Genomic DNA, 17678 nt, shown 5'->3' with positions numbered 1-17678 from the left:
CTCTCCTCACGGGACAATGGAGTGATACGAGCGAAGAAGAGCCGACCCCCCCCCCCCCAACCAAGGATTGTGGATACGAGCGCGGCGGCCACACCGACGGGGTTCTGCTCTCCGTAGTCGATGTGTTCGGGAGTTTTCCGGCCAGACAGGGTCGGAGCTTTCCTCCCGGAAGAGCCTCGGGGCTCGATTAGTTCCCAGCCGGGTGTCGTACAGCCAAGCCCGGATGAGCTGGGTGAGACGGGGGACCCGGGCAGCGGGGCTCCTTTAGACGCACCGAGGCTCCTCCGGAGGCGCTGGGCGGGTATGGTGAGACTCCCCAGGAGAGGGAGAACCGGACCATCCTTCTAACGTCGCCCACATGCACCGGATCTGTTGCCGGACTTTGGCACCGAACACGGAGAAGGGCGGTCGGGGATGCTTGGAGGCTGCCGGAGGATGGAGCGGAGCAGCCGGGGTTGGTGAGCGCCTAACTTCGGGCCACTTTCTAGTTCTTCTTCCTAAACGACACCCCCCCCCGTTCCCAGGACACATGCAGGCCAAAAAACGCTACCTGATCCTGCTCTCGGCCGGTGCGTGCTTCGCGCTTCTCTTCTACCTCGGGGGGGTTCAGCTTCCGGCGGCGGCGGGCAGGAGCCGGCATGGCCGCAGCCGCCCCGGGTACCGGCCCGACCAGCCCTGGCCTCACTTCTCGGACCCTTTGCACGCGTACGCGCCCCGGGACCAGACGGACACGGAGGAGTACAACCTGCACGTCTCCCCGAGGCAGAAGAGGGAGGTCAGCGAGAGTGTCTACAAAGGCAGCCGGTGCCGCCTGGACTCCTGCTTCGAGTTCTCCCGGTGCCAGAAGAACGGATTCAAAGTTTACGTTTACCCGCAGCAGAAGGGGGAGAAGATCTCCGAGAGCTATCAGAATATCTTAGCGTCCATTGAAGCGTCCAGGTTTTACACCTCGGACCCCGGACAGGCATGTCTTTTCATCCTGAGTCTGGACACCCTGGACCGGGACCAGCTGTCCCCGCAGTACGTCCACAACCTGAAGACCAAGGTCCAGAACCTGCCCCTGTGGAACGACGGCAGGAACCACCTCATATTTAACTTGTACTCCGGGACGTGGCCGGACTACACGGAAGACTTGGGCTTCGACATCGGGCAGGCCATGTTGGCCAAAGCCAGCATCAGCACCGAGAACTTCAGGCCCAATTTCGACGTGTCCATCCCGCTGTTCTCCAAGGAGCACCCGAGGACGGGCGGGGACAGGGGCTACCTCAAGTACAACTCCATCCCGCCTTTCCGAAAGTACATGCTGGTGTTCAAGGGGAAGCGCTACCTGACGGGCATCGGCTCGGACACCAGGAACGCCTTGCATCACGTGCACAACGCCGAGGACGTGGTGCTGCTCACCACGTGCAAGCACGGCAAGGACTGGCAGAAGCACAAGGACGTCCGCTGCGACAAGGATAACGCCGAGTACGACAAGTAAGTTCAACAGGATGTCAACGTTCCCGGTGTGTGTGTGTGTGTGTGTGGGGGGGGGGGTCTATTTCAACGTTCTTTGACTTTTACGCACGGAATCTGTGCACCTGGAACTCTCTCGTGTTGCGTTTACTTGTCCTAAAACACGAGTGTGTGTCGTCGCCGGTTACCTGCGTGGTTAATCGACCTTTCTATGCCGCGACGTGACTTGGTTTCACCCTCCGCTCCTCCTCCTCCTCGCCCCGTTTCAAGCATGCCTGTTAGCTCCCCGGACATCTACCAGTCTTAAGGAATTCAACCCCGCCCCGACCCCAACGCCTTCTAGCCGCACACTCCGTGGGAGCAGTGCAGCCTTCACCAGGATTTGCATGGACACGTTTGATTTGCAGCCTGTACTTAGTGCAAATTAAGTGAAAGTCCATGATGGCAGCCCCCCCCCCCCCCCCCCCCCACAGGATTAATATGAGCTCAGCTGTGATGTCATGACAGAATGTTGCATCCCCAGGGATGGCAGACTAGTTTCTATTCCTGACTGTTGTGTAGTTAAAGGTTAAAGGGTGACTCGCTGTGTATGAATCAGTCAGTAATGGGTTAATTATCACCCTTTTCTCCCCACTGAGCCTGCAGGGGCAGCTGATTGGCTCTAATTATGTAGGTTCTCCGGTTCCTCAAGGTGGTAGGGTAAGGGTTAGGGTGTGGGGGAGCACGTGGAAAGTTTAACCTCCCATAATTTATCTCCATTCTGTCAATCGGAGGCAGAGGAACGAGCGTTTCGGGAGAAAGAGGAGAAAGAATTTGACTCTCCTTGAACTTGGTGTGAACCTCCTCCTCCCCCTCCTCCTCCTCCTCACTGATAAAGCAGGAAAGGGGAGCGCTAACACAACTTCACAAGCATCCACTTGTCTGTCCATTACTCATCCCTTTATCCTCCCTCCCTCCCTCGCTCACTCTCGTTCTCCCCCTCTTGCTGCATCCCTGGATGCCTTTGGCTCGGTGTCGCCAGGAGAGAGATACACCGTCCCTTATCTGACGTTCCAGTCGACGGCCCATCTGTGCCCCCCCCCCCCCCACCTCAAACGTCTCTGTTTTGGGCTATCGACTCTGCAGTGAGTTCAGTGGAGACGGAGCCGTTTCCACTGTAACATGTTTTGTGGCTGTCTGTTGGTTTCATTTTCAGCACCAGCAGTGCATTTGATTTCAGTCCCAACAGTCGCATTGCTTTTTTGTTCCCGAACGTGTGCGTCCAAGTTTTTATGAAGCGCTCAAAGCGGTTTTTCTTTTTTTATTCTCAGACTGTTTAAATGTCTAAACTTACTGAAGACCCAAGGGCATGCGTGTTAAGTGCACCGACGCACAGTTGGCTCCTTTCGCATGGGAAAGGGTTTGTCAGGCGAAGCCTTGCGGGGGGGTCGGGGTTGGGGGGGGGGGTGTTTCAGGAATACACGCGCGTGTCAGAACAGCTGTTAGCAGTGGAGACGCTGAATGTACATTACGTAGCTGGATGCTTTGCAGATGGGGCAGCCTCTGGAATGTGTATATCCCGTCTGTTTCTAATCAATATGAAACCAGCCTCCGACTTTTACACAGCAGTGTAAGTGCCCGACCCCACCATAGCCGGTGCTTCAGGGCAATCCGGGCTCATGTTTCCCCCTCCTGACCTTTGACCTCAGGAATGCTGCCTTGTAAAATAAGCTGCAGCGGCAGAAGGGAAGACTGGAAGCCAGCCCGTAGCTTACCTGGAGGAACTCCCACCCGCCTGCCGTGCGTACGCCGCGCAACTATTTGACTGCTTTCCTTAGCGCTAGCGCTAGCTTTCAATTGAAGCCGCGCTGGTCCACCTTCATGGCCAAGCGCGGATGAAAGGGGCTCTTTCGCTGCTACGTGATCCACTGAGGCCTCGGGGATCTCTGACAGTGATCCTGGGAGAGGACGGGGGGGGGGGGGGGGGGGGGGGGTGTTTACAGGCCTGCCTCGTTGTGACTAATCCCGCCTTCCTGGAATATGCCGTTTCCCAACATTGCGATTTCCGTTTAGAGGGAGTTGTCATTTCTCCTAAATAGGAAGTCAAACTTTAGTGGGCTGTCACTTCTTGTTTCAGAAAGGAGTCCATTTTTTCCAAAGGATTATATTTCTCGTTTTGCATCACCTGACTCGAACGTCCTTCTTTTCTTCTTTTTCCTCTGTGCGTTCAAACGCGGAGGCCGCCATTAAACCCAGTCACCACCCGGGAGACGATCAACCTGATGACGTGATTCTGTTGCTTCATGTAAGCCATCGTTACCACTGAGCGTTCTTTTGTTGAGCTTTCCTCTGACTCACTCACTCCCTGACACCCCCCCCCCCCCCCCCACACACACGCATTTAATGCTTAACCAGCTTTGTTGGCTCATATTGACTTTGCACTTTAGCTATTTCATTGGCAGCTGCTGCTGCTCAAGGTCACCTGGGGGGGGCGGGACTTCAAAAAGAGAGGAGGAGCGAGAGGGAGCAGGTAGGGTCACACTCCCAGAGCATTGCTGTTGCTTTTCTGTAGCCGGGACGAATAAATCGTGAATATTTCCTGGCTGCCGGCTCTCTGCTAGATAAAGCGGCACGCCGGTGACGGTGCGCGTCGATGATGTGGAGGATAATAAGTTTGAATGGAGTGCGGCGTAATTAGGACTGTTTAAAAACGTGTTTAACACGACTTTAACTAGATTAACCTCCTGTTTGTTGTTCGGTCTCATCAGGCGCTCTGTCCACGTCGCATTCCTCCTCGCCAGTCTTCCCGTTCATCCTTTCAACCTTTGAGTCCTCGTTTGGGGCGCGATCTGGGCCAAGTCGCTGTCACCGTTCTGATGAGAGACGTCAACACGGCGGCTTCGGTTCATTTCTGTTGCCTCTAAGCTGCCACAGCATCTGTTCCCTTTAAGCGCACTCGCTTTCTGCTTGTATAAGCTATTAGAAATGTATCCACGGCAGCAGCTACCATCTTTTATTTATTTGTTTTTTATCTCAATGAGTTCATTAAAAGTGAATTGTAATAATCATAACATGGAAGATCTGTCACAAGGTCTTTGAATAGCAGTTTGGTTGAATAATACTGAGTTTACAGTGAAAGCTAGAAGCAGGATATACCTAAAAAATGACTGCCTCGTTGCAAGTTATTCATTTGTAATTATTTTAAGAGCTTTGCGGTTTCGCGATCTTTTCACACTCCTTAATCCTGATACTTCCTGGATTGCTTCTTGTAGGCTCCACCCAACAAGTATTTGCATCACTGAATAATAGAGTTATTGTACTGATTTCTTTCTTTTTTTAAATAGTGAAAAACTTTGATATTTTATAATAGCTCTGCAAAATTGGAAGGAAAAAAAAAACCCTGACTGCAAAATGTTTTCTCTGATTTCTGTTGTGGTATTTAGGGATTTTAACCGGATGCCTCAAGAGGCTCTAAAAGGATCAAATCTTTCAGGAAGTTTTTGTACAAAGTTTTAATAAGTGAAGAAGGCTGCCATTCAGAGTAACGGCTGGCGAATACAAATATGAACAAAATGAAATTGCTCCGTCACTCGTGTGATTCAAAATCATTTAAATCAGACACATTTCCTTTGAAAAGTTGCGTCAGCTCTCTGACATGTTGGCGTTCTAGCTCAGGTTGCTGTTATAACAAGGTAACCTGGCGTCCCCCTTTGAGGTTCTGCCGCCAGCGCATTACTTCCTGTTCTTTATGCCTTTTATTGATAAGCAGAACTGTTGAAATGAGTTCTTGATGGCGTTTCAGCTGCACTAATCTGCTCACATTTACACATTTGTGTGTTTCTGTCTGTGTGATTTTTGGCGCCGTGCGCCCTGCTCGTCCATCCGTGCCATTTTGGTATGTCTGTGTATTGCGCTCATCCCCTCTGTTGCGTCTTTGTCTTTGTGCGTGGGCATGTGAACGTGTGTGTGTGTGTGTGTGAGTGAGAGTGTGTGTGAGTGCGTGTAGGATGGCTGAGGTCATGACACCGTTGTCTGTCCCCTAGCTGAGTGACGAAGGCAAAGCTCCACTCGCTGACCCACATTCATTGAAGGATTACCAGCGCAGCCAAGCAGACCCTGGCCTGAGGGGGGGCGGCGGCGGTGGTGCAGCGAGGGGTGGTCATGAACTCTGCTCACACACACACACTGGATCAGACAGTGAAGCCAATGTGAACCATCCCGCTCCCCTCGTCCCAGCCCGGCTGCCGGCTAGTTGGCAAAGAGAGATTGATCAAGCTGGGAGGGTCCCCCCCCCCACCCCACCCAAAAAAAGAAAATCAATCAGGGTATTGGCGCAACAGTGGGCTGGCCCCCCAGAATCATTTTCCTCCATTAAAAGCGGCTTACTTCCAAGCTCCCCATTCCGCGGAGTGACAGGAAATGTTTGAGATGAATGAATAAATAAGAGCGTCAGACATTACTAAACGTTGTAAACCTCTTCTCTGACTCTTCCTCTTCCTTTTCTGCATCAGAAAGTAAATCCTTTGCAAAAGATTGCACTCTGGAACCTGTTTTTGAAGGTTTGTGGTTGCAGCAGAACCTGACACTGTTTTAAGGGTTGATGAGGGAACATTAGTGAGAATGCTCAGGTAAAACTACCGGGCTAACAGGAGGTGAGCATCGTGGATCATTTACATGCTAAGTGCTATGTTCTCCACGTGTTTGCGCGGGTTCTCTCCGGGTTCTGCGGCTTCCTCCCAACTCCCCAAAAAAACAAACCTCAGGTGGATTGGTCACACCAAAATTGTCCGTAGGTGTGAGTCAGTGGTTGTCTGTCTTTGTTTTGGCCCTGCGATGAGCTGGCGACTCATCTGGGGTGTGTGCCCCGCCTCTCGACATGACTGGAGTCCCAAATCCTCAAACGTCATCAGGCTCCCAAACACGACTCGGCGTAACTTCCATGTGTGTAGAATGCAGAACTTGCTGCGTTCCAGTGGACGCTGGGGAAGCGTCTGAGCTGCCTGTCGGCGATGGTTGGCTGTTTTCATGATCTATCCTCCATGCTGTCGTTTCCAAAATGATGCGGGTGCTTTTGCACGGGGACACGCCAGACTCTTCCAAGTGGGTGAAAGAAACTTTAACTTGGAAATAAACGGAAACTTTGCTGCTTCGACACAGAAGACATGACAAAAAAAAAAAAAAAGACATCGGGTATTTGGGGATTCGGGCCCCACGTTGAGCTTTAACAATGCTTTAGTGCTCTCTGTCATCCCTCCTCTTTGCTTGTGGGACTGGTCAAGTGGACACTTTCCCTGTGAGTGAATTAGGCTGTGGTTAAACGGCTGTTATCTTTTCCTTCTGAACCACACTGTAGGGTGTGTGTGTGTGTGTGTGTGTGTGCGCGCGTGCATGAGAGCTCAGAGTATGTGGGTGTTTTTGCGGAATGAAAGGCTGGAGGGCGGGATAGCCACTGGTCCCAGGGCTCCCAGGGATTTGTTCCTCTTCCTGAATGACTCCCCGGCTGCAGAGCGGAGCGCTGGTGGGATGAGACTCCGGCCTGTAACCGCCGCCGACCCTGAAAAACACCGGCTAGGATTTCTGTTCAAGTTATAGAAGAGGAGCAAACATTTGTGCTCACAGGCCTCACCTCGAGTCGGCTCGGGGGGGGTTAATGGCATATTTTATGGCATATTTTAAAGCCCCGAGTGGTCGTTTAGCAAACGCCTAAAGCAAACACTCTGCTGGCATTCAGATTCAAATAGTAATTGGAAAATGTGAGCATGGGTAAAGAGGAGGCGGGGGGGAGGGGGGGGTTGAAGAGGGCAATGGCTTAAAAACAGCCTTATGTCACTGAAGAATGTTTGCATGGCTCAGTGTTTAAGGGGCCACGGCTTCGGGGAGAGAAAGAGGGTTTTGTTGCAGCAGATCGGGCCGGCTGATGGAAGCCCCCCCCCCCCCCCCCCCCGTCCGCCCCCGTCTGGCTCATCGTGTTTTATGGCTCCGCCGGTCGACCCCCTGTTGGAGTGTAAAAGTTAGAAAGTTAGAGGCTGCCCCCAGGCACTCCAAAGGGGTCTTATTGTGCTCAAGTTTGCACTCTCTCCAGAGGGGTATGCATGCGCTTTGTTGACACTGCAGCCTCCCCATATGCCCCCCCTCCCCCCCCTTTTTTTTTTTGACTCCATCAAACCTGACTCTCCTGCTATTGGTAGCTCCTCCCCGTGTATCCCGTTCCTGACACTGGACGACAGCTGGCAACAGTGGACACGCCCATAACTCCATCCACCGACAACCGCGCCTCGGCGCTTCACCTATCGGACACACAAGACAAATCTCACTACGGAGGGAGGGGGGGGGGGCGGTTACAAGGGACGAAGGCATCTGATCTCACCACGGAGAGTCTCGGTACACCCAGAGCGTTGGGCGTGGGATGGACCGCAGAGAGGAAGGAAATGATCATTCCGGTTTATCTCTGTTTTCCCCCAGTGTGTTTGTTGGTGATTATTCACAAGCTTGATGGGGGGGCCTCCCTTTTGAAATGTAGCAGAAGGAGACTGTGCAGATTTTTGGGAGGCATCATAGGACTAACTGCAGCTGCCTGTGGTAATGCGGGTGCTTAACTTTAATGCCCTTTCCTGCCTTTTATTGTCTTTTTTTCTCTCGCAGTACTCTGACTCTTTAATTCTTCGTACATGTGACGACCTGAAAACGGGGGCGTCGCGTTAGGTCGTCAACCTATCGGAGTCTCCGTAGGGCTACCAAGACAAAAGAGAATCAATTTCAAAGATAGAAGCCTTCTCGGTGTCGGACCGATACGGCAAATGCCATTGTCAAACTAAGCCAATCGGAGCAGGGCATGTCCACGACATAGCCATAGTAGGATTTGTTAATTGGCTGGATGGAGATGCCTGGCGTTACCATAGTATATAAAGTAATTAAGTTAGCGCATCCGTAAACATCTACAGCAGTAAAAGACAATGAGATAACATCAGAATTACACTGACACAAAAATGACTCTGCAGAGTGAATGCTTTGACTCATTAATGGCCCTTGTTTCGATTCCACCGGGGGGGGGGGGGGTCCTTCCTGTGCAGAGATTCTGATCAATGGCCGAATACGAAACCATTACTGGATTACCTTGTCTTCAAGAACGTGAATTAATTAATTAATTTTGTGATGATTTTAGGTGCCCACGCCTTCAGCGGTGGCTTCTGCCGCGTGGCAACCTCAAAGCTTCCTGTATCGTTGCCTCTATATTGAGGTCATTGGTCAAATTCCCACATGGTTCGTGTGCAAAAGGAAAGCGTTCCTATTTGCTTGTGAGCTGCCTCTGGAGTTTGTGGGGTATCTGGTGAGAAATATTAGCTCACAGCTACATAGCTTGCTCTCTTAACAACACATGCAAACACTTTCTCTTCTTCCGGGACTGCTGACTTGTCAGAAGTTAAAGGCAAATGAATGAATATCAACTTTATTGAGCGCCACATTGTTGTAGCCATCGAATCTGACTGTCTGTAAAGTGTTTTTGCTCTGGCAAGTGGAGAGACAGAAATCCAGACTAGGTACGTGTTACGTTTACTCTGCATCTGAGCAGTGTGTGTTGAATCTGCGTGCGTCTTCTCAGCGAAGTAGTGCTGATTCAGAAGCGTGTCCCTCCGCTCCCATTTAGTTCCTGCTTTCCTCAGTGAATGCTCTTCTTTTTAAGCATTTAAGCAACTCTCTCTTGCTCTCTCTCTCTCAACAGCATCTTGTTTGGCTGAAAATCTGGTGCACACTCTAACAGCGGCCACTCGAGTGGAACCCCCCCCCCCCCCCCCCTCCCACAAGCTACGAAACATGAATAATGTATCACCAAGAAGGGTTTTTATTCATGTGGGTTTTTTTTTTACAGTTTACATTAAACAGCATGTCCGCACATCCAGTCCGCTCTATAAAAGGGTCCCAGCAGCGCCTGGATTTCACCAACATGTGCACGAAGCGGCACAGAGGCATCGGACTCCCTTTTCCTCTGTCTTTGACTTGGAGAAGTTTTCATTTGAATTCCATCCAGGATCAGAAAGTAACCTTTAAAGGCCTGTTTTTAAGGCGAACGCAGAAAAAACCCCACCCTTAATTTAGAACTTATTTGAAGTGTCTTATTTTTTTTTTTGGACCACTTCATCTTCTCTCATAAATAACAAATACCTCCTAACGCACCATGAATAAAGGTTAATTCCCCCCCCACATGCGCTGCTTTAAAAGGTTTTTCTTTTGGGTTAAAAAAAAAAAGTTCAGTTAACATTGTGTAAATAATCCTCACACATGGACATTGTGCACAGGAATGCAAAGACAATTTGAAAACACTGTAGTAGAATGAATTCTAGAGCAGCAGCTGGTGACGAGACCGTGCAAAGTCTGCAGCGCATACAAAACTGTTAAAAAAAAAGAAAAAGAGTTTGTGTATTTGCTCCAGCGCTTGTCGTCCATAAAATTTCATGCAAGTTAGCAACTTAGCACCCTAGTATTTTGACATTTCTGCTGAAAGGCAACACGGAACGGGAGCAACTGAGGGGGGGGCTACTTGGTAGAATGAAGGATGAGGTGCAGCTTGCAGCTGCCCTACTTATGGCGGGAGCTGATACCAGTATATCGAAGACCTTTAATTACCAAGCTCTGTCTTCTTCATTACAGATCTGTCTTTAAAATCTGCTTTAAGTCATTTGGGAAAGCTACATTTATTTTTAAGGTCTCTTTTTCTTATTTGGTTAAAGAAGATGCCAAAGTTGTTCTGTGTAAACACAAATTCAAATTCTGCCGAGCATCGACGCAGCGCTGAGTAGATTTTGACCTGACCTTTTCTATAACGTTCATGTGCAGGACTTTGTCTGTTATATTTAGATAACGCTACAATCGGCTCTGTGAGTCCGTCCTCTGGGTATGCTGCCCAGAAGTCCACAGAACGGTTCCAGAGAAAAACAATAATCCTCATTACATGTTGCAAGATTGAGGCTTGCCCACACAGGAAAAAGCTCCTGCAGCTTCTCATTTCAACACCTCAGTCTTTTGCTTCCTTTAGCCGGACTAAATATAGCTTGTTCATTGTGTTCACTGTTTAATTTAAATGCAATTTGTTCTCAATACTTAACCTTTTGTTCTTATATGTTCTCAAGTCTGGTTTATCTGTTTATAGCTTTTTCTAAATTGCAATGTTCAAACCTTTTTAAATGGACTCCAGACCTCAACAGTCATGCTATGCTAGCTACAAAACATTAGCTAGCTTGGGTAGCTTAACGAGGTGATGGTCAAATTAAGGGCTAAATGTGTAAAAATCACTTCTTGGTAGGAATATACAGAAAGTCTTGAGGTAGTATCTAGTGCCTTGGCTTGCTACAACATTTAAATTTGCGCTAAGCAACAGAGAAATTTAATTGTAATTAAATATTGCTACATGGATTTTTCTGAGAAATCAAGTGTGACTAGCTGCTGAGTAGCACAAATGTTCTCTTTCCATTTATTGCATATGATAATACAGATAAAGCATTTTTCTGACCTGTAATTATAGGTTCTAGCAGAGTTGGGTTAGCATTAGCGCAACCACCCACGCTGATCAGAATGCTAAAGCTCGATTAGCATAATTTAGTCCTGTTATCCCATAATCACTTCAATCACTTGAGCGGCTCCATGTCACTTTATATTGTTTTAACTCCATGCTATGCATATTTACAATGCAATTTAAAATGATTAGCCCTCTTTTAATGCCACATGCCTCTAATTTCCTTGTCATTTTGCGTGGTAAACTTTCAGTCGATCGCTTTCCCCCCAGAAAGCCACCATTTCATGCGTGACTTAAGCATTAAATCAAAATTTAAAGCTTATGAATTTTTGTTTTTTTTTGCCAGAGGAATTGTCACAGAAGTAAACAAAAAAAATCATTCAAATGACGCAAAGTGAAGGAAAATTAACAGAATTTCTGGATATTTAAATGCAACAAAATCCCAGGTATATTCTGAATATTCTTTCTCACCACGGTTCTTCCTGCTCCTTCCTCATCGCCTGAATATTCCCCTTCGTCGGGTCAAGCCTTTGTAGTGACCGCGCTGTCTAGTTGATGATTGTCAGGTGACATTACCCAACATAACCCTATCAAGGCCGTGTGTGTCAGGCTGTTGCTCCTTATCAGTGTGTTGCTCCACGCATGGATTCATTCATGTACACACCCTCGAGATGCACGACTGAGCGTTGTGCTAAAAGGTCCTCCTCTTCTGCGCTTCCGTCACACTAATATCTCTCATTGCTCCATGTGTAATTCATGGCATTTACTGACTTGATCACATTCCCGTCTTTTGTGACAAAATGGCGTGGGATCTTTCAGCGTGTCAAGTGATCCTTTTTGGTGCTTTGTGAGACTGTTTTTTAGAGAAGAGATAAAATCAGCGTTTCATCTCCAGCTGTCACGCCTCATGTCCGTCACTGGGTTCTTCGCTTGTTTGCATGTTTCCTTTTCGCAGAAAGTTTCACGCAGCGAACGAGCTCTATATACCGCAGCGCAAAAAGGAATCTGGGTGCATTATATGTTAGCGGTTCACTTAATATAGCCAAATGATGGCGGGAGGAACATGAACCATTTACGAATCAATGTGGAAATAATTTCACTGAAATCATAAAAGGATAATTGCATGTGTTAATGTGGTTCCGTTTGTGAGTGCATGGGAGTAAAATAGAGCTCGATTAGATCGAGTCGGGTATTTCGGTTAAAATGGAAGTTCCTCCATTTTTTTGTTTTAAAGCTGAAAATCGAGCTGGGAGAAGTTGGAACTGAAACGCAACTAATTGTCGGTCCCATGAAAATGTCATCAGTGACATTTATTGAATGAAGCCCCCCAAATGATTTCCAAAGCCAGCATTTCCTCTTTATTGTGTTATTATCCCCAGATTTGGCCTCAAGCCCCATTTCCTACACATTTTTTTTATGAGTGGAATAAGGACCTTGTTCCTGGTTTTGCGCAGCATTTGGCTGCTTTGGGGATGTTCCATCCTGAGATGGTCCCACGTAGTGGAAATGTGGCAAAAGTGAGGAGCTGGGGGTTTTTAGGAATCGATTCCAGCAATGGTCTCATTTAATTTCCAGAGCAGATCTCAAGTACTATTCAGTTTTCACCAAACTTTCTACTCACAGCAGCCAAGAAATGAAGTGATTCCGTTTGCCAGTTATGAACTTTCATCGTATATTTATTTTTATATATATATATTTTTCATTTCAATGGGATTTGTCTAAAATGAGATTTTCCTTACAAAAGAACAATAACCCCAAATATTAAATGTAAAAATAGAACCCCTCTTCAGAGAACTTTTACGTGACCGTCGAATGTCTTTTTCGGCCCTTAAGTGAGTGCAGTTCAGATTCCTCCACACAGCCAAGCGGCTGGCTTCACGCCGATCTGAATGGGACGTGTGAAGCGGCCGGCCCTTGGAAACAATAGCTGTCGTGACTGCTGGCGGGAAGTGAATGAGTCGAAATCACGAGGGAAGTCGCTGATGCTCGTCGTTTCTTAGCAACATGCTTACTGTTTGTCGCTCTTTCTCACGCAGGTCCTGGGCCGGAACAGAAACGAGTCCGTCACAGACTTGTTGCTGTTCTCACAGCTTTTTGTTCATTAAAGAAGTATGTCAAACCTTAGTTGAATATACGATAGCTTGAAGGAACATATTAATATACTGGACTCATTTTCTCAATCAAACGAGTTCTTCCATTAAGCACTCAAATATAGACCATATTCAAACAAACGGGCGTTTCATGGCTTCTCAATTTTAGTAATAAAACAAAATAAAATCCAAATGGACATCAGGTAATAGTTCAAAGTAGAGTGGCATTTGATTTTCTTGAATACTAATTATAATAAATGGCTAGTTTCTTCATTTAAGTCCTTCCTAGCTAAAAATCACCATTTAAAAATGTTAAAAAATTTGAAAATGTTACAAAATGACCGGAAAGACATAAATTAGACCCATTTCTGCCACCCGTATTAACTTCTATTATCTTTCTATTATTAATTAACTTCTATTATTTTTCGCATTTCTTACAAGGAAACCTGATCTGGCGACGGCGACACATGCGCACACACACACACACACACACACACACACACACACACACAAATAGGTTTTAAACGACCAGTGGAAAACTTCCACTGTCCTTATCCCATCAACCTCATCCCAGCTTGAAGTGGAGGCCGGCTTGGTGAACGCACTTGTATAAGAGAAGAGGAGTTTGTGTCAGGGCTGGCGATAGCTGAGAGTCTCTGATGGGCCTGTGGAAGAACAATTGTGGCAGTGATTTAGCACATGGGTGCTTCCGCTGCAGGGGCTATTGTATCTGTCACGCTTGGATGCAACCCCCCCCCCCCCAGGCCCACCAGCTCCTCCGTAAACTCGCCAGCCACCAACAATGTGAAAGATACCAGCCAGAGACGGGAGGCAGACGGTGAGGGAGTGAATTTGGGGGGGGGACGAGCGAGCGATCGCACCGAAACGCGTGGAGTACAAGAACGGGGCGTGCGAATCGGTGACCTGCGTTGACGTACGACTGGTTTCTGTCTGGGTGGGACCGAAGCGGACCGTTTCGGGAGTGCGTATCATCACATTGAGGTTTTTGGGGGGGAAATGAGGCGAGCTGAAGACGCCCTGATAAATATTCTGAAGTGATCTGTTGGAGGAAAACGACTTTGAGAAATGAGCTTGAGAGTATCGGATTGTTTCTTGCCAGACCACAGGAGGCCTCGAAGCACAACATGACCAGAGAACGTGTGTTACTGAAGCCAACTGGACCACAGTGACCAGAACACGGCAACAGGCAGCTCCCTGTGTGTGTGTGTGTGTGTGTGTGTGTAAATTATATGTGCATGTGTGACAGTGTTTGTTTAAAACCACGACACGGCCAAGGCAAACAGCCGGCTCAGCCGGTGTGGTCAGCGCTGACCCAGCGCCGTCCAGACCTCGTTAAACATCACGGCTTCGGTCTCTGGGGTGTTTCCCCGACTTGTTCCGGACGCCCCTGCTCCGCCTGCGGTAATTAGGCATTTCTCAGATGAGTACGGTTGATGTATGAGCCGGAGCCGCAGTGCAAAGTAATGAAGAACAGCACTTTCGCCCCGAGCAACGACGGGCGGCGCCACAGATGGGACAAAATGCCCGTGGAGGCCGTAAGGAACACGGACGCCATCGCTGTTGGCTCTGATGTTGTTGTAATGACCCATCTGCATCAGCGTTAAATGGCGCCCATGAATCACGGCCTCGAGCGGTGATTTATCTCCTGTCTTCCAGTGGGGATTTGTGAAGAGGAAACGCTGCCTCGCGGGGAAAGTGTTGTTTGTCGCGGGGACGTCAGAGTTTAGCTTGATTCTGATTTGAAAGGCCCGAGTCGACAAGTTCAGGTTGTGTTCAATGAAACAAGCCGCCTCAGTGAGTGTGCTAAGAAGCAGCCGCCCAGATGTGGAAAAAAGGGCGTGGAAATGCAGGAGAAATAACACTGTTAGAGAATATTTGCACTGCAGGGTTCACGGGGAATTTAGCGTTCTCCCTGGAATGATTAAAAGAGTCGTGGATGGGATCTCGCTTTCTAAGGTTCACGGTGAGAATTTCCAGCGGTAGGTTAGATTGAGCCCAAACACGATTTTATTTTGTGTTCAAGGCAACGAGTGAACAATGACTGCTTGATTTGAGCTTCGTTCATAAGGACCGTTTTACTGTGGCAGCACAATAACAACAAAATCAGGATTCATTAAACGTCTCTTTGCATTGATTATTACCCCGTTATGTCATTGATTGATTCAAGGGGAGATGTGCTAGGTGCCTAGCGTAATGTAATAAGTCTGTTTATTTCCGTTTTCGTTGTGTATTAAAAATAGTATTTCTTTCAGGGACTTTAACAGGAACATTTATAGAGTTCATGAAACCAAATGAAACATCTTGATCCGGCAACACAAGAGGACAAAAACCCCGTTGATATTTTTTTATTTAGGCCAAGCTGCGATTCTTCTTCCAATATGAATAATAATAATAAATGTTTTTGCTTAGCTGCCCTAATTTCCCAATGCTTCCTAATCCGTCTATCAACCGCATCTCACTGGAAAGGAAGAGCAAACGGCCTGGCGAAATGGAAAATGTTGTTCCGCGGAGAGCCGAGGTGCAGACTGTGCCATGATTGTTCAGCGTTTCCAAGGATATCCGCTGAGAAAGGAAGTGAAGGGTGTGGAGGGATGGCCTCGTCCCATCAGGAGGGCTGGACCGATCCCAATGTTGGAGCTTTCTCCTGTTGATTAGTTATGCCACGTCACCGCCGTTGTTCCCTCGCTTGTCTGGGAATCTACCCCCCCGTCTCTGATACGGTGCTTCTTGCAAAAGCCCCCAGAGAGACTATAGACGAGCCCTACTCCTTCATTTCCCCTCTGTCCATCACGTAGAAGAGCTTTTTAGCCAAGAAACAAATGACTTGGGGGTCCGGAGGGTGAAGGAAAGCCATTGATTAATAAGAATGTGTAGTAGCCCCCTCGGCGTTCCTCCTCTTCTCCCTCCTGGAAACTTGCACAATCCCTTTTTGCCTTGGTAACCGCACAGCTTTTCCCAGTTCTTAGCCCTCTCTTTGCCGGCACGTCACTCACTGTGCTGGAAAAAATCCGCCTTTCTCTCGTCAGGGATCAAAGCTCAGAGCTCAGCCTTGCCCGGCGTGTGAGAAGTCACATTCCCGGCTCTCGTCTGAACCGCTTGGACCCGGCTCAGCCGCCTGCAGGAAAATGCTGCTGTTGCAGCTGCAGGAAGAAACGCATCGAGCACTTTGCCCTTTCCTTTTGGTCGCCACATTCCCCTTTAGGGTTTCACATAAATCTCAAGTCATAAGATCACAGCTCGGCGGTTTCGAGTGAACGCGGAGCCCTGTTGTGTTGCGAGGGGCGTCAGCCGAGTGAGGGATTACCCCCCCCCCCGCCATTAGATCACAGGTGGGGAGAGGGTATGCATGAACTGAACTTACCTTGACCCCTTTGGCAAGGCAGGAAGGGGATCTTGGTGGTTCTGTAAAAGTAGTGGAGCTTCTCACTCAGGAATGATCTAATGGGAGGAATGATGAATACGGAGCGTTTTTTGGGATCCACGAGGGAATGAATGACTCCTCTTTTCTTCTTCCACTCTCTGTTAAGTCCAAAGCAGATGACATTTATCGAAGGGAAGGCGGCTGCAGTAAAATGTCCAAGGTTGAAAACAAGAAACTGGTAGAAAGAATCGCTGGAAAATCTAAAATAATAATAAGCGCTCGCACCTGCATCGAAGGATCGTGCGGCCTCCGGGGGCTTCAGAGGCTCGAAGGAGGAAAGTTTTTTCTTTTTTTTTTGCAAACGGGTCCAATGAACGTCAGAAAAAAATTCTAAATTTATCATTTTTATTCTTTTATTTGTTTTTTGTTCCAGTTTTGTTTTCTAATGACTCAGAAAATCAAGACTCTAAAAAGTTTCTTTTCATTTTGAAAGAAAATGTTCTACTTCACGTCAGAACGCCTCTTCCAACTTCCTTGAAATTGTGTTTCTCCACTGGCAGGAAGCGGGAAAACATTTTAAGCCTCGTGCATCGCAAAGCTCGATAAACTGTGATGAATCGGTTTTGGATTATCGCGGAGGGGCAGAGAAAGACATCGCGTATGAAACGTAGAGCTAACTCTCGCAGGCTTTCATTTTCAAATGCATATCATCCATGTGCTTTCTGCAGCCTTTCCATTTAGAGCTCCATTTCAAGGATCAATTTGTTAAATGGTTATCAGGTTCAGGCATCGATTGAGGGCTCGCTATAATGCAGTCAGCGGCTTCCTGATGCACTGTGGGAGACGAGGGAGGGGTGCCGCGCTTTACTTTTATTTTAATATCGCTGTGTTTGGTGACTGTTTTTGCTGAGTAACGTTCTTCTTTTTTTTTAAAGTTCAAGTTTCCCAGATTCTTAAGCCATGGGGAAATATCTCTCTCTCGCTCTCTCTCTCCATCTGTCTGTTTTTCTTCCACAGCAAGATATCCAGAAATAGACCTGGACAAATCCGTCTGTTTGCTGCATGACTCAGAGACGGAGAGAAAGAAGGGGAAAGGGAGACTGAAGGGAGTTTAAGAGGGATGGAGGGAGATGGAGAGAGAGAGAGTAGGAAGCGAGCGAGGATAAGGGCAAGCAAAACAGAACAAATCTGACCCATCACGATGCACTCAATATCCCCAACAAGCGGCCGTTAAGCCCATCACGCTCAGACCTTTACCGCGCCG

At 48.0% G+C, this 17678-nt stretch overlaps 1 protein-coding gene across 1 annotated transcript in view; it reads left to right on the top strand.

The window, feature by feature from the left end:
* The first annotated feature begins 529 nt into the window (after window positions 1-529).
* The window catches only part of ext1b (exostosin glycosyltransferase 1b), a 58645-nt gene continuing 41496 nt past the window's right edge, over window positions 530-17678 (top strand). Inside the window, exon 1 of the mRNA XM_068746911.1 lies at window positions 530-1476. Coding sequence (XP_068603012.1) covers window positions 530-1476 — 947 coding nt within the window. The remainder of the gene's footprint in view (window positions 1477-17678) is intronic.

The sequence above is a fragment of the Brachionichthys hirsutus genome, chromosome 13 (genome assembly GCF_040956055.1).
Source record: "Brachionichthys hirsutus isolate HB-005 chromosome 13, CSIRO-AGI_Bhir_v1, whole genome shotgun sequence".
Classification (NCBI taxonomy): domain Eukaryota; kingdom Metazoa; phylum Chordata; class Actinopteri; order Lophiiformes; family Brachionichthyidae; genus Brachionichthys; species Brachionichthys hirsutus.
Note: the sequence above shows the minus strand (reverse complement) of the source record. Positions and strands in the feature narration are given on the sequence as shown.